The 26,827-nt window shown below is 43.4% G+C and overlaps 1 protein-coding gene across 1 annotated transcript in view; it reads right to left on the bottom strand.

Annotated features, from left to right (window-relative positions):
• Positions 1–26,827, bottom strand: part of trrap (transformation/transcription domain-associated protein) — a gene marked incomplete at its 5' end in the record, with an annotated part of 79,616 nt that overhangs the window by 47,341 nt on the left and 5,448 nt on the right. The window contains 28 exons of the mRNA XM_080463528.1: positions 947–1,153; positions 2,093–2,359; positions 3,652–3,780; positions 6,235–6,433; positions 6,936–7,117; positions 7,268–7,432; positions 8,006–8,125; positions 9,715–9,834; positions 11,300–11,368; positions 12,570–12,740; positions 14,890–15,011; positions 15,190–15,286; positions 15,409–15,570; positions 15,685–15,945; positions 16,206–16,403; positions 16,658–16,875; positions 17,128–17,327; positions 19,656–19,807; positions 21,579–21,779; positions 22,105–22,361; positions 22,458–22,623; positions 22,703–22,894; positions 23,542–23,736; positions 23,862–23,959; positions 24,087–24,423; positions 24,501–24,735; positions 25,371–25,449; positions 26,078–26,216. Of these exons, the coding sequence (XP_080319654.1) occupies positions 947–1,153; positions 2,093–2,359; positions 3,652–3,780; positions 6,235–6,433; positions 6,936–7,117; positions 7,268–7,432; positions 8,006–8,125; positions 9,715–9,834; positions 11,300–11,368; positions 12,570–12,740; positions 14,890–15,011; positions 15,190–15,286; positions 15,409–15,570; positions 15,685–15,945; positions 16,206–16,403; positions 16,658–16,875; positions 17,128–17,327; positions 19,656–19,807; positions 21,579–21,779; positions 22,105–22,361; positions 22,458–22,623; positions 22,703–22,894; positions 23,542–23,736; positions 23,862–23,959; positions 24,087–24,423; positions 24,501–24,735; positions 25,371–25,449; positions 26,078–26,216 (4,938 nt within the window). The remainder of the gene's footprint in view (positions 1–946; positions 1,154–2,092; positions 2,360–3,651; positions 3,781–6,234; positions 6,434–6,935; positions 7,118–7,267; positions 7,433–8,005; positions 8,126–9,714; positions 9,835–11,299; positions 11,369–12,569; positions 12,741–14,889; positions 15,012–15,189; positions 15,287–15,408; positions 15,571–15,684; positions 15,946–16,205; positions 16,404–16,657; positions 16,876–17,127; positions 17,328–19,655; positions 19,808–21,578; positions 21,780–22,104; positions 22,362–22,457; positions 22,624–22,702; positions 22,895–23,541; positions 23,737–23,861; positions 23,960–24,086; positions 24,424–24,500; positions 24,736–25,370; positions 25,450–26,077; positions 26,217–26,827) is intronic.

Below are 26,827 nucleotides of genomic sequence, written 5' to 3'. Positions count from 1 at the left end.
TCACTGCTGCAGTTGTCCGGGGATGAGACGCTGCTTGGCTGCGGTGATCACCGACGTACAGGCAGTCTGGCAAATTCTACACTTTTGAAAACTGAAGTGGTCCGACCTGATAAACAATATTAACTGGGCCTTATGAGAAAACCTGACTTTTAATGAGGATGCTTCTTCCCATTAAGACAGTTAAGAGGTGTCATGTAATTTAGGGAACCTAAATAATCAGCAAAATTAGCCACCGTTTTCTAAAGTGAACACTTTACAGTGAGCTGACAGCAGCAGCAGCAGCCAACTGCTGTGAATAAACTATAAACTTACCTTTAAGTACATTAATGTCCACTTCTGAAGTTTTAGACATTCTCACACCCAACTAATGCAGCAAATCGTGATTCACAAATGACTACCACCCTGTCTTCATGTATTTTTACACTTTGCTCAACACTTCTCCATCCTCAAACAACCTCAGTTATCTTCTTTTCTTTTTCTACGTCATCGCATTCAGGGAGCATCTGTAGAACACCACCGAGCCTGACGACTTGCAGCATTGAGGGCTGCGCTGTAATTTGACACCGACCTCTTTGCCTCAGCCGCTGCTGTAACTAGATTAGATCACATAAAGAAACCTTCGACAAGCCAACATTCCAAACAGGCGACAGACTGCTGTGAACGCTCGGGAAATCTCAAAGTTAAAAATCTGTCTGTGATCAATATGAAGCCACTGAAACGAAACCAGAAAAGGCATGATATGGTGCTGTGAACGATTTAAATGCCGACACAATGCTGATGTGATCAACATGAGTCACAGAGACAGAAATCAGATATGTTGACGTGCTCCCGGTGTCCCGTCCAGCCCGGATGAACATCCCTGGACTTAACGTTCAATAGTAATGATTCCACAGGAGGAGCGGCAGCACCGGCAGACTTGAACTGGTTTTGTTCTTTTCCAGCTTACCCTGAAGTGCTGTACGATGAGATGCAGTATGTGCACCAGCTGTGGTACGGTATGCCCCTCCTCCACAATGATTTTCCGAGTCCAGTGGGTCAACATCTGGTGGCCGTCCTCCATGCGAGCAGGCACGGCGGGCGTCAGGATCGCCATGGCCTGACGAACGATGGCCCGGGCCTCCATTGTGTGAGCCTTCAATAAACTGTGGAAGACCTACACACAGCACACATACAGTATCTCATTTGAAAGCAGAATCTGGCTCTTCTTTTTATTTCTTAGGAACCCTTGCAGTTTTTTTTTTTCTTTTTAAACACTTCACGTTCATATTGCATTGCGTGCAAGGTTTTAAGAGAGCATAGAAAGACACACACGCTCGATATTTTCATGAAAAACATGTACCCGGCAAGAGATGTTGTGAATTCGGTGGAGCTCTCGGTTACAGAAACATTTGGTGTAAATTTCAGCTTTTTTTATTATTATTATTATTATAAACCCAACATTTCAGACTGCACTTTTAATTTTTTTTTACATAAATCAAGTTGTGTTCCATGTGGCCTCTGATCTAAAAATAAGTTTGACACCACAGACAGAGAGTTTCTGGATAAATCAAGAGGATTATTGTTGTACCCACCAGGTTATTTAATTCGATTTTGGTTCCCAGCAGCATGACTGTGGATAATGGGAGGTTGGCCACAGGCTTCATTCGGCATTTGTTAACCAAATATGGTCCCGTGGAAGCCAATTCAGCCAAATATAAAAATCACAGCTGAACTGATTCAAACAGATTTTCAGTTCAGGTTTCTCTCGACTATCAGCAGCAGCTCAAAAAGCAGAATTCTTTTAGGGGAACATAAATTCTATGGTTTGGATTCTTTTTTTGAAATGCAGAGTCTACGGGGGGATAAAATCAAACATTTCACCGATTCAAAGTAACACGGTTTTAAGTGTTCTTCTGATTATTTTTATTTTCATTCCAGGAAGCCATTTCACAAATCTGTACCTTTTTGTCTCAGATGGTCCTCACACTATATTAGACGCTATAATTCCTTGTTGATTCAAAGTAATTTTAATGTTTTGTTCCGAGAGCACTGTGTATTTCATCTGTCTCTTAGTCCCGTGCCTCACCGACCTCCTCCATTCATTCCCACCCACCTGGAGGACAATCTTCTTGTGAATGGCGAACTTTGCGATGATGTGGGCCAGAAGCAAATGTCCGCTGTATTTGCAGGCGGGATCCACGCAGGCCTTTGGCAGCAGGCATGGCCAGGCGAAGGTCATGAGGCGCCGCAGCTTGCTGTTGCGCGACTTGTTGTTGTCGTGAATGTGGTGAGGCGCGTGTTCGACCAGCAGCGTGGAAAACTGCAGCAGACAGATCCGTAACGAGTCCAGCAGGTCGGCCTGCTTCTCCGGGTCCAGGACCTTGGAGTGGGATTGAAGAGAAGTCGTGTTGAACTACTCACTCAGCTTACTCTTCACATTGCACTCACATTTCATGAGTCATTGATATAACGGACTAAAAAGAAAAAGGTACTTGTTCGAGGTAGTTACATATTTCATGTTTGGGCTCAGGATACTTTTATGTGAAGTCTGCGTGATCTCCATGTGCATACGTGGAGTATTTTGAGTCCAAAGAGATGCCTAAACCGCCCATGGGTGTGAATGTCAGTGTGCACAATGCCAACAGCCATAGAGATCCGATGGCAACGCCATAATAATCCCTGCATTCAGCAAACTGAGCTCAATAAATGTCTTTATGCACTTATACAAGAAAGAGAGCGAGAACCAGTCTACCGCACTCCTGCTTATCATTTTCAATGCCGATGCACAACACAATAGTCGATTCAACCTTTAAAATGAGGATAAACAGTTCATTAAGTTTCACATATACTTAAGTTGAAATCTCATTACATCTTTTTTTTTTTTGCTGTTTTGATGTGATTTTAGTCATTTTTACTTGCCCACATGTTTAGACATTTTACTTTTAAATATTTTTTAGGAGAGAAAAGTTTTTTTTAGAATGTTTTGGGTGTGCAACTAAAATAAAGAATGTTATTTAAAAAAAAAAAAAAAAAAAAAAAAAAAAGCTTCAAGGAGCTTTTATGGAGTTGCAAGACCACTGCAATAGACTATCACACATTTTGAAAACCTCATGCATTTCCCCAATCAAAATAAAAATCACATGAATTCTCTTTAGGTGAGATTAAAAAAAAAAAAGATAGGACAGAAAATTGAGAGTGAGGTAGGAGAGGAAATGAGTTTTAACCAGACTGTTGAGGAGCAATTACTTTAGTGTCCATTAGGACTGGTGTTAGTCAGATGAGATCTACCACAGCACAAACAAACACGATGACCTTTATCATGGTTACTCTGTGACATTTACACCAGGAGTGATGAATAAAGTGTGATGGGAGGAGAAGGACTGATTAGGTTTTGTGCGCAAGACAGAAAAAACAAGGACAGATGGTGCAGGAGCAGGAGAAAATGACAACACTGAAGGAGTAAAGTATTACGAGGAGGCCATAAGAGAGGAAGAATCAGACTAAGTGGGATGCAGTTGATGATGACAGAGAGATGGAGAGGTGCTAGACTGAGAGGGCATTATGGGGAAAAGCAAAGAGGGTAATGAAATCAGAGCCGAATGGAGACGCAAAGCTATTGATTAATACTCAGCGAGAGGGATCAGATGACGTATGGTATTTGTATGTCTGTACCTTGGTGATGAAAACACTGGTGATGCTTTCAGGATTGTCTCCTTCCGGATTGGGCGGCCCAAGCAGCTGCTCGCCTTCCCCTTTCTCGAAGCTGTACAGGAAGGCTGGATTCAGGATGTGCTGCAGAACCTTCACAACAAGAAAAACAGCACATATGAGAAGGACATTAGAAAACACAACCTCATACCACCTAAAAATATTTAATGACTTTAAAGTCTTTCCATGAGGACTATAATGGGAACTTCTCCACGCCGTGAAGAAAGGAGACGCTAATCAGCGGGATCACCTGGTGTGTTCTTTCAAAAGCTCCATTAAAGAAAAAATCTGCACACTCTCAGCTCTCAGTGGCATATAATTAAGTGATGAAATACTAATCTCGCCAAAAGCCTATTTGAAAAATCAACGGGACTCGGGCCTTTTTGATTGAACCTGGCAAAGGAACAAACTTTGATTCATTAGAGAGAACAAGCAGAGATCAAAGCCAAAAGAGACTCGAGGCATAGCAATGTCAAAATGTGACTCATAATAATGTTCATTTAAATTACGTGAGCTGCGAGATTGGACGGAAACAAGGTATGTCCTCCTCTTACCCCTGCATATAAAACACACACACACACACAAAAAAAACTTAATCGCATTGTCGAAACCTGTAGAGGTTGTGAATAAAGGTTTGATTAGTTGGTAAAATGCAGAATAATCCAACCACAATGGAGCTAACGACCGCAATTATTAAAGAAGCTGCTATCTATTAATGAACAGCCCGATTCAATCCATCATGGGGAAGGACGGGGCATCGCTCAGCGGAGAATGAGCTGTGGTAGCATATGTTCTGTCTTCCCCATTAGCACATTATTCACACGCACTCTGTGCAATGTACATGCAAGGCTGACGGACTCACCCGCATACACGAGATGAGGCAATGAAAACACTAAAGAAAATACCCTCAGCATTCTGCACTTCACCGTTATCTCGTCCCATTAATTCTAAGCTTGTGACATCAATCACTGTACGTTAACGGCACAGTTTTGAAAAGCCGTTGATGATCTGCTTCTGCACCCGCCTGTGCGTTTGGTTGTCGTCCATGCAGGCACCAGGTCACGCTTTGCAGAACTACACATCATCTTAACTCCTACTTCCATTTGAAAATAAGAAGAGTGGGCCGACACTGCAGTCCCACTAAGATCTCAAAAAGACAAATAGTGATAAGGTGGGTGACAATATTTACAACTGCACAATATGAAAACCTGGCACTGATATTTCTCAGTGATTTTTAATATATAAAAGACATATTTATATATAATTATTGGGGATAGTGTGCCTTCACAAAAAAAACAAAGTTTCAGCATTGTAATTTTCTTTGTTCAAGTTTTTTTTCTCCTGAAACAAAGTAAATTTTAAATAGATATAAATTCTACCTTAAAAAAAAATTTTATTAAATTTTTGCAGCAAAAAGCCACAGGGTAGTTCTTTTGACAAAAATTGTGTTTTTGTCCAGAGGTTTCACTTGGACAAATAATTTCAATCACATTTGAATAACAAAGGGAGTGTATGAAATGCACAGTCATTAAAAAAGCAAGTGTCTATTGTTTGAACTTAACAGCACAGTTTGATCCGACTCATCTGAAGAGACGGTGACAGCGCAGCATGTAGACGGATTGTGATGCTGTGGAAAATTCAGCAACACGGATCTTCGCGATGTCAACAAAAAGAGAAGAAAAGCACAATGGGAAACAGATACACTGTGCTCTCTAAATTTCGTGCATTTGTTTGCTTGCTTGTCTGCATGAGATCCATCCCCGAACGCTCTTTGAACAGAAGAGCCGCTTTCTGTAAGAAGTGTTTGGATAAAACAGAAAGAAGCAACACAGCAGCAGCATGAGGTCAGTCTGTGCTTCTACAGATGATTCATCGCCGCTGCCCCGCTCTGCCGTCTCTCTCTTACTTCTAACACACTGTTTGTGCTTGCTCAAAGTGAAATATTCTCCTGGATCTTTTCGACGCAACGTAAGAAGTGGAAATTCTCTCCAACACTCGTGTGATAGATGCTGCTGGGAACTATTTAAATGTCAATGGAGGCAACTCCCACTCTCCATCTCGACCGTATCACTCATACAACAATCAAAACGCATTCTAGGTTGATGTGCGTCTGCGCCTCGCCCGCACAATTAAGGAAAAAACAACAATAGAGTGGAACTCTGATGTTGGAGAAAGGGGGGGGGGGGGGGGGGGGGGGGGGGGGCTGCAGCCATGCGAGTTAAAAGACAAAAGTGTACTCGGCAAAAAAAAATGACAATGCAGGATTTGTGCCAGGAGAGACGCAGAACAATGAGTTGGCTGGCTTCTCGCCTTTACTGCGTCTCTCAGGCTGGCGTTCCATATGCGGGTGCAGTAATGCAAGATGAACAGAAGGAGTGAACGACATCACAAACAAAACAGCATGTACTTGTTTTTGGAACTGTGTATTTGGAAGCTCAGCTCAGCTCAGTTCGTGCTCAGTTCGTGCGTGCGTGTGTGTCCGTCCGTCCGTGTGTGTGTGTGTGTCCGTCCGTCCGTGTGTGTGTGTGTGTCTTCCCATGTACATACCTTCGCTTTAAGCTCGTCATTGAAGTGGGGGTCATTGAACTCGACAAAGCGGAAGAACAGGGCACGTTTCTGGGCGATGGAGTAGTTTCTGGGAATGTCCTCCTCCATATACTCCTTGAGGAAAGTCATGTTGCAGAGGAAGCGACCCGTGAAAGCCCGCAGCAGCTGGAACAGCAGTTCAATTTCTGAATAGTTGCGCCTATTGATGAGACGGGGGGGGGACAAAGATAGAATGAGATGCATCTCACATCCACAACAATGACAAAGAAAGAGAACTGTAGGTAGCCATTCTGTATTCTTTCCACATAAACCTTTGATCTTGAAAAAGCTGTTGAAAATACTCATGTATTATAAGCTGGACTGATCTGAGGTAATTGCAAAGTCTGAAAAGAACATCTGCCTAGTGTATAAAGCACCAAGTGTGTTCCAACAGTCTGAAAACTGAGCGGCGGCGTGTGAAGGTCCTTCATAACCTGAATGTTATTCCGGTAAAAATGGCTAAACTTTATACAATAAAGACTGAACTAACTTTCGATATCATCATTATTAGCTTTATGTGCTCCCCTGCCAAACACCTCAAACTAACACCCCGGGGTGGGAGGGGGGTCACTTCGGTCATGGGTTTCACACTCCGCTGGTAACACCCGTGGCACATGAACAACGCTTTCCATCGCGTAAATAGCTGGAGAAGAACTACGTACTTGCAGTAGCTTAGCAAACAGTAGGCCAACAACTTGGGCTCCTTCCAGTTGGTGGCGGCCATGTTGTCTTTGCGATGTCGCTCCTGGAAGGCCTCGCTGACCCAGACTCGCCTCAGTTGGCTGACCAGGGAGTGCTGCCCCGCCAGCCAGCCCTCGTCGTTCTTCACGATGATGCTGATAATCTGAACGGATGTGAAGTAGGGGGGGAGTTAAGTTAGGTTAAATGATGGGTCCAGAGAGTGGATTTAGATGACGGGCCAACTGTTTTATTGAGCGCGGCAAAGAAAAGCGATTTACCAAGCGAGAATCTTAAAGGAAGAAATGATCCGTACCTTGATGGCTTGAAACTGCAGGTCCAGTCTGGCGGTGGTGGTGGAGGGGGAGCCAGGACGAACAGTCGCAGCAGTGCCGGCGGGAACAAGCAGCGGCACGAAGCGGTTGGGGTTGGAGGCCAGAACGTCCCGGAGTGGTTTGGCGTCTTTGTGTTTCAAGAAACTCTGCATGTGAAAACATGTAAAAAAATAAATAAAAAAAACAGTCACTACACACAGTGTGTTTGGGCTGCTCCAGAAGAGAGGAGAGATCAGAGGTCCTTATATTATAGTATTGTGGGCAGACAAAATTTTAAACCGAGTCACATTGTTCCGTCTTTAAAAAAAGATGACCTTTCTGAACAAAGCCAGCATGGCTGTGTGATTCAAACTAGCAGGTTACTAGTTACACGCTGGTTGCTCTAACATCTAGGCCAGAGGTCTGAAACCTTTACGACCAAAAGAGACGTTTTTGCATTTTTCCACCAAATATAAAAATGTTCATTTACAAATACTTTTCAGACACTGTCAGGGAGCCACTACAAGGAGGCCGAGGAGCCACATGTGTTTCCAGACCTCTGATCTAGGATATATATATATATAGATATATATGAAAAATACATACAAATCTCCACAAGAATTTGAAGAAACAACATGGAATCATACAGTAATTACGAAAAGACACAGGGGTGATACGTCTCACTAAAAGATTAAACTACAGGCTTTTCATTAGAATATTTGGAGCCGTTTTTGTCTGACCATGAACATGCGGCTCCACTGGGGGTCGTTGAGAGTCGCCTCCATCATGAACAACTCCACCGTCTGAGACGGGTGACGCGTCAGGAACTTGATCAAAGGCTCCCGGAATGGACTGCCAGCCTGGTGCGAGACAATTAATGAGGAAAAGGGGAGGGAGGGTGTAAGGAAGACAGAGAGGAAAAAAAGGATTTTCACAAAACAAAGTCAAAATTCCAAAGAGGGACTTTTCTTGAAAAGATTGTTATTGAATATCTGTTTCTCAAACCAAAGGTTTCAGGCAGAAAATAATTTCCTGAAAAAGATGATGTGACTTTTCTGTGTATAAATGTCTTTACCTTAAAAAAAAAAAAAAAAAAGGGTCTCCGGTTATGTCAGAGACACTTTTCAGATTTATTGCTGTTCATTTCATCTTTAGGCGTCTTTTTTTCTCCTTTATTGTACCAATTAAGTAAGACTAACCTCTTTTTCTCTCTCAATAAAATTCTTCCTCCCACACAGCAGTGGGAAGTCAAGATGGCATACGTTCAATTTCTGGAGCAATAAAATCACGATTAAATACAAGAATCCTCTTCAGTTGCAAGTAGGAAAGCGTTCATGGATTTTCTGACTAATCCATCAGCAGCTACTGTGAGTGGCACTGAAAAAGTCAAAGCCAGGATTGAATCGCAGATTCATGGATGAACTCGATTCTTTGTTCTTTTTAATAAATGGATGAAACATGACTAACTATGAATCTGAATCCAATACATTGGTAACCGCAACACTAATTATTAATGTGACCAATTTCACTCATGTTTGCTTATTCTCGCTGTGCATGCTTGGATTTCCTCAATCAATCAATCGCTTACGATATAAGTGTCTGCCGTCCATCACACAAAAAAAAAAAGAAAAAGAAATATGAACAGAGTCTCGCTCTTGTGATATTCATGTGTTTGGAGTTAAATCCGCCAAAAAGGTTTTGTTTACATTCTATGTACTTTTTTTTTTGACATCTTTTGTCTTTATAGCCACAAAGAATCTATTTGGGTTTAGTGCCAGCGTCGCACTGATCAGTACTGCATTTCTATTGGTTGGTTAGTTGACGCAAGTCGCAGCAGCAGCCACCATCACCCTGAATGTCTGACACTGTCAGAATTTTATCGCAGGTTCTCTTTGGTTCCAAGATTGTGACAATGAGCATCCTTGAACCGGTCGCAGTGCGATGTAGGACCATCGATTTAGATGTGAGGCTACATTCTATTGGATAATTGAAGTTAACTTCCATTTTATATCTTGTTGCGCTATTTTCTTGCGTATATTCTTCATTTCGGATGATATATTTTGTCTCTTACTTTTATTTTTTGGGTGATGTATGTCTAAGCTGTAGGAGAGTATGCAGGATGAAATTTCAATCCCACTGTGTGTCTTGTGTGTACAGCAGAACTGATAATAATGTTCACTTTGACTTTGATGGACTCGGGACACATTCATGCCGTACCCTGACTCTGAGTTAGATCTGGTTTCTAAGACGGATGGAGATGAAGACATTCACTCTTGATTTGGTCCCTTCACTTAATTACTATAACTGGTAGCTTGTCATGAGCATACATCTCAATATTACTTTAAGCGTGACGGCAGTAGCATGTGTAAACCCTGGAGTTTGACCCATGAAGCCGCTCATCAACTACAATTAATTTCTATTTGGCTTCCGATGAAATGCGAAGTCGTACCTCTATTAGCATGGCCCGCTCCGTCTTCATGACCACCTCCAGCAGAGGTTTGACGAGAGTCTGAGGTGCGGCTGGGATCAGGTGGAAAAGGTTAATGATGGCAGAACAGATTTTCATCTCCTACGAAAGGATTGAGAGAAACACAACAGAGGGAGGAAGGAAGAGAATTAAACTCCCGGACTGATGAGCTGCACACCGACATCGTTTCTGACACACGAGTCTTGACGGACAGCCACTGTGGGAAAGACGAGGATGGATTATAGTTAAACAACTGAAAATCAGCAAATCTTCAGCGGTCAACCTCCGACAGAAAAGGTGCAGGGCTCTTGGATTACATTTGGGGAAGGGCACAAACAACAGTGTGCATGGTCGGTTTTTTTTGCAAACGTCACAGGAGAAAACAGGAGAATTAGACATTTGTAAGCTAAATGTGAGATTAGAAGCTGGGATGACAGTTCGGAAGATGACCACAGACACATGGATACAGAGATACGGGGCAACTTCACCACTACCACGACATTGGTTCAAGGTAAGTTTCAATCACTGACAAAAAGCCACCAACAGAGGGCGCAACACCGGGTCACAATCTCACCTCAACCCCTTCCAACGCAGGCTGTACCAGAACGGGAGACAATGATCAGAGTCAGCAGAAGAGTATGTGTGTATTTTCGTGTGGCAGTGATGCGTCTGTCTCATTGAGGATGAGCAGATGAGACACAGTGATAATGGACGGGCGAACAGCGGCAACCTTTACAGGCGACTTCGGGAACAATTTCTCTCCCCACTGGGTAAATAACAAGGCAGGAGAGCCGAGAAACACAGAATCCACAGCATCAGAATAAAAAATACTCTTGTCTGATGCCAAGAATAGAATAACCCGATAGATGCTTCTCGTTGTCAAAAATCCTCTCGTCTTCACAGCATCGTTTTCAGCCCCTCTTTCTGTCTTTATCAGGCTGAGCTAATTGACTCTCTGACCCTGGTCGAACTGTCGCTGCCAGCCTCACTGTCAACAGGCACAAAGACCACGATTTGGAGGGCGGTAAAGACAAAAGGCCAATTTGCATCTAATTAAACAAACCATTTTGTGATGGGTCAGGATGAATTTGCATAAAGAGGAAGGGAGCAAGAAATTAGCTTAATTTCTATGAGGGAAAGGCAGCTGTTGTTTTTTTCCCCCCTCCCTCGTCTCACCTTTTCTTTGCCTTTACAAGGTTATCTGTCGGGAAGATAATGAGGAGACGCAGTGCTGGGCCCCACCACCGCCTGCCTGGCGCCTAATTAATCATTGATTGTAATATGGGCACTCACAAGTCATCTGGGAGGAGGCCACACAGAGAAGGTGTTGACTACATGCGACTATAAGGAGTAATTCCCCTCTTCCCTCTGACTGAGTGCCATTTAGCAACAACAGCCCCACCGAACAAAAACGGAGGCAGGGGTATTGACCTGCTGGCCATGAATGTGTCTGTGCTGCATTTAAAGCGAGGCTGACAAAAACAAAAGTCACGTTCAAGCTTTGGCGGAGGATTAAAATCTGTATTTGATTTGTCAATAGGCCGGGTCGACGGCGTTGTTGACTTACACTGCCGTCGCTGCGCTGGCCTCCTTTGTGTGTGATTACAACTACCTCCATCCACTTCCGCAGGTGTTGCTGGGAAAGAGAGAGAGAAATATGAGTGTGTGCACGTCTGATTATGTGCATATTTGTCGAGCCCAACAGGTAGAACGTGACGCCAACAGGGACCAATATTTACTCAAGAGATTCAAGTGAACAAATTCTTAACTAATAATTTAATTCTGTGCTCAAACGATTCATTATTAAACCGTAATAGAGAATACAAGACTGCTGACTATCACGACTGTCGCACTGTGTAAATTAGCCGCACGAGCCCGTCTGGCTTTGGTGCTTTAAAAAGGTATTAGCCCGTGGCACAACTGCCAACCGGGAGCACTCAGTCAGTCAGTCAAACAATGCATTCTTATTGTTGTACGCAGAGGCGAAAAGTCACAGTAGTTATACTTTGTTAATGTACTTAGATTGTTTTTTCCAGGTATCTGTATGTTTTTGAACAGAAATATCTGTACTTTAACTCTAACAAAAAGTGTCTGTACTTCTCGAACAGAGGTTTGCAACCTTCATGACCAAAAGAGATTTTTGTCACTTTACACAAGAAATTCTTATAGTGACACAAAACATGTTTAACTTCTGCATTGAAGTACTTTGGAAGTTTTGCCATATCACATTTTTCTTTTTTCCCTCCAACAATTTCAGCAAATTTGAATATTTTGTATGTGCTTTACCTTTTTGAAATTTTTTTTAGATCCCTTTTAACCAAGATATACGAATCATTTAGAAAATGAGTCCGGTGTGTAATTAAAGATGATTATTACTACATAATTTTGCCAACTCTTCAGGGAGCCACAACAGGGAGGCTGTAGAGCCACATGAGGCTCCAGAGCAGCGGGTTGCAAACCTTTGTTCATAAAAAATAAAGAATGTGAGCACTTTAGCCAACTCTAGTCCTATGCCATGCAATCTTGGACCATAGTGAGTCCGTGTTTAACACGAATAAAAATCAACGAAGCTATTGCAGCAGCGTCTGTGTATAAACATAAAAGTGTGTGTGGGTCTGCAGTGTGTTCAGTGATCTCATAAACCGGAATTGAAGCAGTTCTGCAGATACAGTCCTTACATTAAAAAAAAGTGCTCTTAAATCAGGAGATTAGTCTGTTATAAAAATACTTTATTTTTAATCATCTTTATTAAATTTTTTTTAAAGGTGTGGTTGATGCCATGATATAGGCGGAGTGAAATAAGAAGCACGGAGCGGAGGAGGAAACAGGTTTCTCACCATCATCTGGTCACAGAACTTGTCGTTAAAGGAGTTGGGGAAAAGGCGCGTGACGGAGGTCAGGCGGTTCACCACGTTGAGCGTCAGGCTGCGGTAGTCGCCGAGCATCATCAGCAGTGGACGCATGTGAGTGTGGATCTGGTCCACTTCGATGGTCGCACCTTCCAGGAACTGCAACGGAGGAAAAGGTGATATGCTGAAGTTTCTCCAGTTGAATGTTTTTTTATATTTCATGGACTGAGTATGCTCCCAAAATGTTTTTCAAGGTGCATCTGTAGACATAAAACATTGTCTTATATTTGGATGAATCAATCGGTCCTCGAGTTTTTCCTGTGATGTCCTGGTGAAATGAACCTGAGAAAGCAGGAGCAGAAGAACGGGCGCATTTTGTTCCCTAATTAAAATAATGAGGGACGCACGATAACCATCGGTAGCGGTAATTATCAGACCAATAAAGGCCTTTTTTGTGTTTCTGAGAAAGAAATGATTGCAGGAAGAAAAAAAAAATCAATCATCATGCGTCTCTGAAAATAATATATAGCCAAACCATGCCAGATTAATTATACACTTGTATCACATTTCTTGTAGTTCAGTTTTAAACACTACTGATAAAGAAAACTACAATGAACAAGCCTGTAACGAGCATGAAAAGTGTGTCAGAGAAACTCGCCACAGTGACGTGACTCAGGCTCTGGTTCTCTTCTCTCAAGATCAAGACTTTAACGGATACCAACAGACCAGATTCACATAAATCTGACAGGAGTCATTCATCAATTCCAGTAATTAAATCTGACTTGTATTTCAGCCAAGGCCTCTTCCCCCCCCTGATGTGTTTAACATAATCATTTTAACTTCCCATTCATATTTCTTCTTCATCGTTACACCGGCTGGATTTGAAGCTCCGCCAGCAGCTCACCACCTCTCGTGTCTCCATTAAAGAACTAAGACTACTCAAATGAGGGCATGGCTGTAAACAAGCACACATTTCAACCAAACCCTGATGACGCACACCCACACCTCCACACAGACAAAGAGGGGGGGGGGGGGGTGGGGGGGTTGATGCATGGCAGCCACATTCATTTTCCTCTCAGCACTGAGAACAAACACTCCATCCTGTATCGATCCAGCCATGGCAACGCTCATTAGTGCTAGCAGGGCAGAGATGAAAGAATGGAGAGAACAGAAAATAGCAAAGAGAAAAAAAAAAGAAAAAAAAAAGAAAAAAATCACAGGATGTTGAAGAGGAGTGACGTGGTGGAGGGAAAAAGAAAATTAAGGACAGAAATAGAAAGGAAAGGGGACAAAGAAGTTGGAATAGATGGATAGAGGCCAAGATAGTGTGGATGCTTTGATGAATAGAGGCGAGGCGAGCTCAGGGAGAGCGTGACAAAGCTGAGGGAGGTCCACATGAAGATAAGTGGGTGGAGAGACGGGATGAGGGGAAGATTAACAAAAGAATATCGAAAATGGCCAATGACATGAGTAATGCTGATGAAAGACCGAGGAGGAAACAAGGAGGACGACAAAAGAAAACAAGGTGATGAATAACTATACTTAAACAAACCACTTAAAAGGTGGAAGGAAAAACCGTGATGGAGGTGGAGGGATGTTTCAAACCATATTTACTAGTGGGATCGGTGTAGATCAGGTCATAGCTTGAGGGCACAAACTAATCCACATTTAGAAGTTATGGCTGCAGGTCTCAAACTGTTTTGGCTCCAAGGAAGAAGCAGTTAAAGTGAGAGATATAACAAAGGTATGAGCTTTGGAGGTGATCGATGGTGTCCTGAAAACAACTCTAAATCAATTGGCGGGGGAAAAGAAAAAGAAAACAAAACACATGCTTAAACATACTAATGAGGGAGAGGATAGTACAAAGATGGTATTATTACAAGGGTGAAGAGTTTTACCCATGCCAAAAAACATGCCCGTATATATTAAACTATACATTTGAACAAAGCATTTCTGAGTGAATCACCTGAGGCTTTGCATGGATGTAGTTTAACTTGTTTTGACAGTACATGAGGTAAAAGGAGAATTCTTTCTCAAGATCAAACAACGTCGTTTGACTAACTTTTACAATTCTCATCACAAACTTAATCCAAAAGTGTTTGTCGTTGACACAGAGTTGATGCCTTTGTGTTTTTTGCCGTCACTAAACAGTGCAATGTGATGTTAAGGTTTGAAAAAGACTATGCTATAAGATCATTCATCACAATTGTTTTCTGACTTTTCCACTCTCAGAACTCTTCAATCCTGACAAGTGTCTCCTGTGACCCAGGAAATTCGGAGATACTCGTACAAGAGATGTCACACTGACCTTCCTCATGCACGCTTCGCCTGCTTCCTGCAGCTCATTGTTGGTGGAATTCAGGGCTTTGAACAGAACTGCAATGATCTTCTCTCTCGACTGTGGGAGGTAGTTGCAGGCTGCCAGGGCATCTAACCAGAAAGGACAATGATAACACTCTCATCCGATTGAAATCAAACACAAAAGCAACAAAATGAATATAAGAAAACAAACCAAATAAAAAAGTAGACGCCAGCTTTGTAGGATTGCTTCACATTTTATATGATGATCAGCTCATGCAACAAATAACAGGCAGGTAGATAAACTCACTGAGGGCGGCGATACGCAGAGGAACCAGGGAGGGAAGACTCTTGTAACAAGGGAGCTTCATCAGAGCGGCATCCTCTGCCTCACACAGGTTCAACAGCTTGGCACAAACAAACACACAAATCCTCTTTCAAAAAAAAACTAAACAGAAGTTCATCCTAATTAGTTTGATCATTACAAACATGTGCTGAACAGTCAGGTTGCTCTCTGCGCCCAGCGTACCTCCGTGTAGAAGACCTTGTGCTCCATGACATTGAGGTCCATTGTGAAGAGGCGGGGCTGCAGGGTGGTGCAGAAGGTGTTGCCCTCCATCAGGCCGATCTGAGCATTGGCAGGCTGGTGACGCAGCAGGTGTTTCTTAGGTGGAACCATATCTTGCAAAACCTGAGGGAGGAAAAATATAAAATATATATAATAAATAAATTAATTCTGTTATTACAAACAAACCGATTACAACAGAAACATCAAGATGCTCTAAACGTGGGTTTTTAACTTCACCTCCTTGTGTGGTTCCATGATGACGGTCACACTTTTGCCGGTGACTTGTGCTAGCACCTGCAAGGAGTGCATGGCCTGCTTCCTGACGGTGGAGTTGGGGGAGGTGACCTCTCGGACCAGGTCATGTGTGACCATGTGGAACGACTTCTCCTGGGCCGCCAGTAGCTCCTCCGTCTTTTCTTCATCTTTCAGCGGAGTGGCACAGCGCACCAGCAGCTGCTCCAGGGTGGTCTTCGCCATAGCGACTGCTCCGTTTGACACCTGTGTAAAAATCATTAAGTTAATATAAAAGGTAGAATAGGTGAAAGCTTGAGAAGACAGGAAAGCTAAAAGATGTTACACCAAAGTTGCTGTGAGCCACATCTATTAACTGTCAACTACAGATGGAAGCGCACATTTTATTAACTACTTGGCAGACGGCATTACTTCTACCCATTTAAAGATCATCGCTCAGGCTCTGTTTACACGACAACGTTTCCAGTTAAAACGGATTGTTTCTAGGGTTTTTATTTTCCCCTCACCTCTCCTGTGAGGTCCATCATGACAAACAGCAATGCTTTGAGAAAGGTCAACTGGTTCTGGAGCACCCAGATGAGGGGCAGCCTCTCCATCAGGAACTTGATGGACACCACGCCGCCCAGCTTGGCGTACCAGGCCTGCTCATAGCAGCAGGCACACAGACGCTCCACGATGTAGGAGAACAAGGGCAGCTGGCATGCCTGAGGACGAAGAAGCAGAGGTGATTAGGAATGATTCCCTTTAAAAACTAAACACTTCAGCATTCATTAAACAGGGAAGATAGAGGCTATTGAAGGATGTGTCAAATGTTCAGCTCAAATTTCAATATGCAAATGGCAGCAATCAATTTCTTAAATCTACTTAAACTGAGTGTACTAATGATCTTAATAGCCTCAGTGGCACAGTTTATCTTGAGTTTTAAGGAAAAAAGCCTGACTTTTTTGCAGTGGCTTACCCGCTCCTTAGAGCCAAGAATGATGCTGGCCACATCAAAGATGACAGCCAGGGCCACTTCTCCGATCTTACACAGCTCCTTCTCCTCGTAGGCCATGCAGATCGCTATGGCGTCGATCAGGACCAGTGGGTCCATGCCCTTCGAGCCATTCTCCTCGCTGTGGAACATGGCTGTGCTTGGCTGGCTGCCCAGCTGGTAGCACGGCAGCAGGAAAGGACCTGGGACAAACAAGAGGATGCAGATTACCTTTAATGTCAAATATGGAAAGTTTAATTTAAGTCAGGACCTTTAATGTTATTTCAACAGCTCACGGCATGCGTAACTTTGGGATGTAAATTATTTGGATTAAAATCAGAACATAAAGTGGGAGTAGAAAAGTACGAAACAAAAAGAGACTTATTCAAATGAAAAACAGATGAGCTTTAATGTAAAAAAAAGAAAGAAAAAAAAAACAGCTCAAGTGTTCTCACCGCACTGCTGAGCCACAGCGACCATGGTGTAATGGCGAATCAGGCTGGCTACGAAGGGCAGCGCGCTGGGCCTCAGGTCCTTTATCACAGCGGACATGAACGCCCCGGTCAGGGCCTGTTCAAAAGTTCTGCGTGCAGGCGTATCCTGAGCCTTATAGCGGTGAGAAATGATGACACTGGGGATCCACTTCTCCGTAAAGCTAATGGGGGAGAAAACCACACAGTGAATGAGAGGAGAACAGATTAACAAGGACAACATTAACGCCTGGTGGCGGCGATGACATTTTCTATGAGACCAAAGCACAGAATTTGGAGGCATAAATATCTCTGCCCATTGCCTGTCAACAGCCTCAGTACCTCGGATTTTCTCTGTCATCAACTTTTCTTATTTTCCCCCTCGCCTCTGTTCTGCTGCCTTTCTTGGTCCCCTGCTGGTATTTTGGTTATTTACTGCAGCTGAAGGCAAGTGGGCCGTGATGTGATCGAGCAGCTGTTTTCTCCATGCTTGAGCTTGTGTTTTATAATGCCACACGCCAGGGGCAGACCTGATGGATCGCTTCATTTTATTATTGCCATTTAAAAAACTGCTCTTTGGAGGGGGGACGGGACGGAGAGGAGAGGTGACAAACTGGCAGCGGGGGGGGGGTGAACAGCAGGTCAGATCAGTTGCCCTCTGTGCTCTGTGTCTTTATTCTGTAGTTTTTTTTCCTATATTGAGGCAACAAAAGATGATTACGGGGGGCAAAGAAAAACAAAAGAGTAGACTGGGGGTTTTTTTTAGAGCGAGAGAAAACACTGCAAATCAAGACATCTGAGGAGGCGGCAAGCACAACCCCCTCTTGATCATACCTGACACACTTCATTATCCCCGCACGCACAAAGATGTATCCGGGTGCATGTGTGTCTTACATTGTAATGACAGGCGAGTGTAAGGGGCATGGTGTAGCATAAACAGACGGGGGGGAAGTCAATTAGCTTCTGCCCGGGGATCAATGATGGTAATGTGACGAACCCACCCGACAGCCAACCCCACTCACATTCTTCCGCTTATGAATGCAGTTCCACCTTACTAAAAAAAAAGAAGAAAAAAAAGCCCACCAGAGGAGGAGGCCGGAGTGCAAATGTGTAATTAGTGATGCCCGCTCTTGAGAGAAAATTGATGAGGCAGTGAGTGGTGATGATGAGATGGAAAAAGACAATGAGCAGGACGGAGAGATGCAACTGATGAGGATCGAGGACGACGGGTGCACATGTGCGGTGTGTTAATGGGGAAAGGTGAGTGAGGAGTGCAGGGGTGAAGGTCAACGGGAGACAAGTAAAGGTCGGAGTCTCAAAAGAGGAGCAAATGGTGAAGACCTGGTTGTTTATAGTTTCAGAGCTAATTGTAACGGTAAGGCTGAGTAAAGGCAAGAGGCACAGAGATCAATACTCTGCAGCTGTTAACGTGTATAATATACTGCGATTGTACGGTAAGTAAGGTGAGATATTTGGATTTTTGTTCAAATCTAACTTTATAAAACTGTTAATGCAAGGAATAGTAACATGCATGCACATTTTTGGGCGATCATTGACTATTTCACTCTACATTTGTCCTCAAACACAAAACGATAACATTTCCACGTTCTGTCTAACTCGACATGAAAAGACAAGAATCCGTCAACATAGTTCATTCTAAGACTGAAGGCATCACCATGTTCAACATGATGTTCTGAAAATAATGTAATGTCAGAATGACGACATAAAAAGTACTCAGAAAGTCATCAAACATGTAAAGTGCCCAGGTGAATGCATCACATTTCTAAAGATCAGGTAAACACATCAGATCTGATCTCATTACTCCCAGTTATATCATTTTTATGGACGCTCTCGGACTCTCTGCAATGCTAAACAAAGAAGATAGTGAAAAATATGAATGACTGAAGGGCACATTTCAGCCTCTAAAGATGTAAACAACACTGCTATCGTAACCTTTTCAGACCATCCTGAATGTGAGCAACTCCTCTGAGAGCATCAGTTAAAGCAGAAAACAAGTATTCCATGATAAATTCTGTGATATTCAAATTTTATCCATGTGTGTTGCTTGAGAGGAGAATTTCTCCAAGGGAAAACAGTTATGAGGGATTAACTCTGATGCATCACCATAAGAGAATAATTCTTGACTTATACAGGTGGCTACATCCTGAGTGCAAGCAAGGTAAAAACTTGCCTTCAATCTAAAAAAAACACAAAAAAAAGCAAACATTTGTTTCTGCATTGGCTCGCAGAACACTGGAGAAAATCCCACTTCCGGCCATTTGTGTCCATTAAACTAGTAATCTAAAGTAGCTGATACTGTAAAACCTAACACCAGAATCTGTCAGGCCATGGCAGACACACTCATCCCAAATAGAAGTCTCCACTGAGTGAAGAAAAATGCCTCCCTAAGTGACACCGAGTAATAAATTATGCATCGCGAGAAGAGCGACAGACAATCAGATAACCACAATAGCATATGCCACAGTCGAATCAAACCGGGAGTGTTTGCTCACTTGGGATGAGACAGAAGCTGGTAGAGAGCGTGCTTGTTGTCGTCCAGGCTGGTCATGGCCACGAGGAAACACTTGATGACCTCCCAGGCCTGTCGTCGGTAATACGGCTCCGTGTTGGCGCTCTTCAGGCAGTCCAAAGCCGTCTCGATCGCCTGGGGGGAGCACACATGTTTTACTGAAAAATTTTTCCTGTGTCAATTCTTAAAAAGACATGTTTCTATGGTATGAATGCCAATATTCCTAAATTATTAATAGGAAGAATCAGATTGCACATACAGGGCATGAATTATATCATATGAAGTAACACAGAAGACCATCTGGCCAGGGAAAGGTCATTATCATTTCTACATTATTAGCTGACAAGCCACATCAGCCAGGCACTTAAAAGGGAGAAAATGAACTAATTAATGTCACTCTGAACAGAAGAAGGAAATGAGAAATAATGCAAAAATGGAGGAAGGATGAGAGGAAATGAGGACACAGCATAATTGAATAGTTAGAGCATTAGAGTATGAAGATATCTGGACATTTCCGTCAAGATAAGGCTTTTTGGCAAATCATAAGTAGAGTCAGCCATTTTCGAATGTAAAACATTTTCCCCATTGCCCTTAGATTTATTTATTCATATTACAAATTAGTAAGATCAACATATCCAACAAGTGAAATGTACATTTTTAAGCTCGTTTTGCCATAGTTTCTGCAAATATTGCCAGCATCTGGCTTGGCTCAAGGTGGCAATTTTGGATATAAAAACCCAAAGGTTTTTTCCAGTGGTCTGATTCTTCTGATGTTGGCGTGTCACACATGGAATACGAAGACTTAAATCATAGGCCACACGTCATATTTCATTGTGTTTTTACCACCATGTTTAACCAACTTTTTAGATTGCTTCTTTAAATTCAAATAGCTGTTGTTTTTCAATGTGTGAACTTAAAAGTATAAAATATTGTCCTCTATTCAAATGGTTGTATATCATGAAAACATGAAACATCCAGCTTGAATAACTTGAAGCCGACTTGTGAAGCTCATTCCTATGTGACATTAGTTCTTACCAAACTAGATCCTCATATGGAAGTCCAAAGTTTATACAAAGTTTTGCGTCAAGGTGCCTCGGCTAAATTTACTTGGAGTAACCCAGTGGTCAGAAGGGCTATAAATAGAATTCCCAAAATTTTAAATGTAAACTTCAAAGAAAACAGACTTTGTCCTGTGGCCTTTAAAGTGTACAGACATACAGGTGTACATTTCTTTCTGAAGTGGCCGGAAGAAGAAAAAAGAAAAAAGATTTAAAAAGTGTAAAGGAGAATTGGAAAGGAGCTTGAAAGGCAGAGGAAATTCAAAGAAAAGCAGCTCAAACCCCATGTGAGTGTTTCTACGCCTCTCTGTTATTTGATCTCTCAGTCTACCTTGCAGCACTTTGAGCAGTTTTTCCTTAATGTGCCAACTAACCGTATGGCTGCTGCATCATGAGCCGCTGGAGATTCGTGTGTGTGTGTGATTGTGTGTGTGTCTCCCCTACACCCATGATGATGGCAAACACACAGACTGATAGCCAAGAAGAGCGAGGAGCCATTAGTGAGAGTAAATAATGCCGTCATGGTGGCCCACACTAGATTGATGATTACTGACTGGGGATGAGGAGAAAAGAAACAAGAGATGAATTTAATTACCTGGAGGACACACACATCTCCTCACTAACTTTCTCTCTCTCACACACACACACACACCTGTGACAGAGATATATTGCTCCCAGTGGAGAACAATGAGGAATATCTTGCTCTTTTACCTTTAATTCTTTCTTTCTCAAACTGAAATACAAAAGGCAATGAGGTCCAGAGAGGGTCAACAGACTGGTCTCAGCCTGTGCTGCAAAGTGGAATCCTCCAGAAACTTTAGATTGGGAGGCAAAGTGGACGGGCCTACCTTCTCCATGGGCAGCTGTATGGAGGCTTTGCAGTCGGTGAATTCGGCCTTGATGCTCGGCCCCTGGACCTCAGTCACCACGTAATGCAGCCTCTGGGACTCCTTCAGCATCTTTCTGTTGCTGCCGCCAAACTTGCCCAACACCCGGTAAGCTACGTGGGATATGCTTTCAGCTGGATTGCGGAGGGTACGCCACAAAGCCTGGAGCAGAAAGAGAGAGAGAAAATATTAGCCTTGATATCAAAAGCAAAAAAAATGGCATTAGATCTGATTGCAAAGTATCACAAAGGCCCTTTAAAATGACCTTATTTAAAAAAAAAAAGCCTATTTAAATTAAGTGTTTATGCATTGTACATGTAAAAAGTGTTAAAATGCATAAACTGGAGAGTGGTAGTATGTAGTAGCAGCTATGCCTCTAATGAACCACTAGGGGGCAGCTATATTAAGTGATTAACAACAGATCAATGGACTGTTGGGACTGTTTCTTCAGAGGACTCATGAACTAACAACAGAGCAACAGACCCACCTGCATCAGCTCAGCCCTGACAGGCTGGATGTGATCATATAGGAAGTCGGGCTGGAGGTTGTCGACGCACAGTTCCAGAGTCCGGAGGCCCTGGCTGACGAGCGTCTGGGAGCCGTTGAGGGCCGATACCAGTGGATCCATCAGCATGGGTAAGTAGGGCAGCAGGGAGCTGAGGCGCACCGGCACCGTCAAACACAACTCCACGAATAGGTCCTTCATGTGCTGCTTGTGGAGGCCGCTCTGCAACATGTTCAGTCCTGAAGGGAAGGAGAAGCAGTGATTTAACATCTGAAAGGATTTCACTGGACAGAAAGAACTTCTGTTCAGAATGTTTGAGTGAGCGAGGGCTTCACCTTGCAGCAGGTTGGGAAGCAGAGGGAGGAACTCCTGGTAGAGGAGGTCATGGCTGCCGCCACCAATGGAGCGGAAGAGGGCCCGGAGGAGGAGGAAGTAGTTGTAGGGTTCTTTAGCAGACTGAGCGAGCTCCATGGAGCTGTTCACAATCTTGTGGAGGTGAGGCTGATGAAAGGAGGAGCAGATTAGTAAAGTAACTACCAGTGAATTGTTGTTAAGAAAAAAAGAAAGAAGCCTAAAACACCTTGAGCATCTGCTCGTTCTCGGCAGCAAACAGTGACACTGAGCCAAAGACCAGCTTGAAGAGCTTGAGGTAGAGGTTCGAGAGCTCGACGTTGGAGCCCATTTCTGGCAGCCTCTCAAGAAGATACTCCACTAGGATGGTGGCAAACAGAGCCGAGGTGGACAGGTTGGCCAGGAAAGAATTAGCCACGATCTACAATTTCAAAAAAAGAAGAAGAAACAGGATTTGAAATGAATTATTACTAAAACCATTACTATGAAAGACGTCACAATTCCGATAGAAAACAATGAGGCCAGTTTTTCCCAGTAAGATCGACTGCTGAAAGACTCTCGACACAAACAGCATGAAATCTTTATTTTGTGTGTCTGAATTCGTCATCTGTTGACTAGACTCTTGCTTCTCATCAGGAGAGGCACGCAGCACCTTTCTATTCTCGGACCTGGAGCAGGAGAGCGACTGACTCCAGCTGCCACACTCAGGAGAGAGAGCCACTCGCCTGCCCGGGAGTGTTAAAAAAAATAATAAAATAAAATCTGACATCTTTCTCTACTTTTAAGGTGGCTGACGCGATATACTTTCCAATGCATGCTCTCTTTCTGCTGGTGGGAGTGTATTATGCATGTTTGGATATATTGGTGCTGAAGAGCAGATAGAAATTCTAAACACGTCACTGTATTGTGTCACGAAGATATGATAGAAGGCTATTTATTTTGCTCATTAAAAGGACACAATACAAGCCTGTTCTATCAGAAAGATAACATGGAAGAAAAAAAAAAAGCCTTTGTTGGGGAGAATCTCGGTAGTAGGGTCACTGGGGGCAGATCTGTTTCTCACTCTACCTGCAGAGCGTAGTTTTTGGAGATCCTCTCCACCATGTAGGGCACAGTGGTCTGGAAGATCTCCTTGAACGTCAGCGGGTTCATCATGGTGAAGACTCCAGCAAAGTGCTCCAGAACCTCCTTCTCCTCCTTCATGCGTACAGTCTGGCAGTTTGCCACTCTGATGTAAGTCTGCTGGTTATTGGCAACCTGCACCTGGTCGGGAGACATGAGACATTTATCAGAACCACTTTGACTTAATTTTTTTTTTTTCACCATTTTCCCTTGCAAATCTAAAACAGACCATATAAAATAAGCAGACTCGTGTTATTGTCTAGTACCTGGTAGATGTCCAAAGCCTGCATTGCATATTTCACTAGTTTAATGTAGATTTGAGTCTCTTTTGGCTGAAGCTGCTTGTTAGGAATGAACTGAGCCTCTGCAGAAGGGATTAAAGAAACAAAACAAAAGTTACACAGTGCATTTAAGCAAGCCCATACAACCCGGGGACAGCTGTAGCATCCCAACAAACAACCTATAAAGTCTCCACAACTGTGTCTTCTTACCTCCAGGGGCTTTGCAAGACGTGATGCCCCAGGTAATGGTCTTCACTCCGCAGACCAAAGTCTTCACTAAACTGCGGCAGTCCGACACCTGAAATGTCTGCTTGTCCTCCTTCTCACCGGGTCTATCGAACGCCGCCGCTGGCGGTTGGGGAGGCGCGGCCACCGGTGTCGGAGGAGCAGGGGGCAGGATGGCCGGGGTGGTGGAAGGGGTGGGGGTGGCCGGAACGCCGGGTAACACCCCGGGGTCGACCACACCCATCTCTGACTGGGGTTTGCATTTCTTGAAGATGGAGACGAGCTGGTAACGTGCGATCGTGTGAAACTTCAACACAAACACCTGTTTTAGAGAGAAAGAAGGACAATCAGCATCTCTCCACCAATGTTTCCAAATACTATTATTTTGAAGCCACCTACTTCCAGCATCCTCATCAGGATGTCCCGCCCGTTGCCATTCTCCTGCTCCGACTTTGAGCGGATGCAGTCCACCAGGTTGAGGAGGAGCTTGCAGGACATGGTTTGGATGTTACTGGGAAGTGACTCATCGTCAATGTTCTTGGCAAAAAGCTGCACAGCGAGGGACAAATCTGTCAGGGGCAAGTTCTGGCGGACGTGATGCACCAAGTCTGCGAGTGTGCTGTAGGCCAAGGGTCTGACGAGGAAGACAAACACATACCAGAGTGTCTCATTTACAGAACACAAGAAAAAAATTACACAGTTCAACATTTAAATTTCAAAAGGCTGTGCTTTAGTGAGCCAAGATTTAATCTTTTTTTTGAAAGACACAACAAGTAGTAATCAAGGATTCTGAAGGCTGGAGAAGCTTCACAGATATGGAAAGCAGTTTAGGAATGGAGGAGGGGGGGGGGGGGGGGGGGGGAGGTGAGCTAATGAATGACACTGATAGTCCTGCCAGATTCCATCCAGCTGCCTTGTTTCCCGTGTTGCACTAATGCAAAATGACAGCTATTTTGTTGATGAGGTGAGCTACTTTGGCAAGTGAGGAGGGTCAAGGAGGTTTTGCAATCGAACTACGGGAGGGTGTGCAGGCAGCTTGCCCGCTGGAGATGAAGGCGCACATGACAACTTGACAGTGTGATCAGTGCCGCGGCGTTCGCAGTCGGCCTCCCTGAGAATTTCCGCGGCGGCGAGAAGTGCCTGATTAATATGCAGAGACACTTAACACGCACCTGGCTGAGAAATCATCCATGAGAGGGAGACGGCACTGACACCGAGGAGTTCACATCATTGAGGGGCGATCGTGAGCACACATACAAAAGAACTCACCTTAGAGTCTCTCGAGCCGTGTAGCCAGAACCAATCAGGATGGATTCGTCAAAAAGTTTGTCCATACAAGGAATGAACTCTGAAACACAACACGCTAAGGGTTTTAATGACAACACTAACGAGTGTTCTGGAAAATAAGAACTATATGATGATGTAATAACATATTTCTATTAAAGATTTTTCTCAGATTTTGCAACAACAAATACCACACAAGCATCAATTTGTGGTTTTTGATGAATTCCTGTTTTTTTTAATTGTTTTTACAATGTAAAATGTGTGTCAGAAAAACAGCCTGAATCAGTGAAAATGTTTGGAGCACAAACGGCAGCATTAACTTGGGGTAAAATGTTGAAAAATCAACCAAAATCATTGTCTCAACATTTCACTGATGGACGGTTGAGCTCTCAGTCATTTCATTCAGTCTCACTTTCCGTCTCTCAGTTCCAAAATCAAAACAAGGCTCAAAATGTTACTTCACATGAGTGAAACGTGAAAGGTGAAGAATGCTTTGGCAACAGGCCAGAAAACCGTTTTGACCAGCGAGAACAGATCCAACTACAATATTTAGAGTCTTGAGTGTTTACCGAGAAAGAAAAAAGCTTTCTCATTATTCTGCATCACAATAGCTTATATGCATGCGTGTGTGTGTGTGTGTGTGTGTGTGTGTGTGTGTGTGTGTGTGTGTGTGTGTGTGTGTGAATACATACGGCTGCGCAGGTCAGTAGTGAGAATGTGCTTAGCTGCAATAAGCAGTTCCTTGCGGAGGTGAGCGGTCTCTGAGGGGCAGTTGGACAGCAGCTGCAGCATGCCCTTTACCATCTGTTGAGAATACTTCCCAACCAGGTCCTGACAGGGCGGACAAACACGCAAAATAAGATTTCTGACTATTGGCTGTTTTTTTTCTTTTAAATCATTGTCCTCTAAGAGCTGCAGAGCATCTTAAACATAAATGATTTACAAGCAGGAAACACATATTTGAGCCTATGAGCCATTTAAATTAGCCTCTGCTTTTATACAGGGTGTGATTAAAGAACTCCATAAAGCCAGAAGCTCTATTAATGGAGGTATTACAGATGGATTATTTATGACAGGTGCTGTACTGCGGTGTCATGATAAGCTGAGCACTCTCGCCTCATAGCTAAAACGCCTCCGGTCCGAGTTGGGCAATTGGCGGCCATTCTGAGCATCTGAACCGTCAACCTTCTTGCTATGAGGCGAGAAGGGGAACCCCACTGAGCGGTACTGCGCAGTCTTATTCAGTGTGAGGAAAAAAAAGTTTCAATAAAGCATTTATCTTTATACTTCCTACTTTCAGTGTCTTCACTAACCTCACACCCACAAGCAGCAATGAAGATCTAGAAAATCTGCTGAAATCAGCACGTAACCACAAGAAAACATGACGTGATGTCAGTTACCGATACGTTCAGCTGCTTCGCCACAGCTGATCATCTACCTTC

Source organism: Lipophrys pholis (genome assembly GCF_963383615.2).
Source record: "Lipophrys pholis genome assembly, chromosome: 1".
NCBI lineage: Eukaryota > Metazoa > Chordata > Actinopteri > Blenniiformes > Blenniidae > Lipophrys > Lipophrys pholis.
Note: the sequence above shows the minus strand (reverse complement) of the source record. Positions and strands in the feature narration are given on the sequence as shown.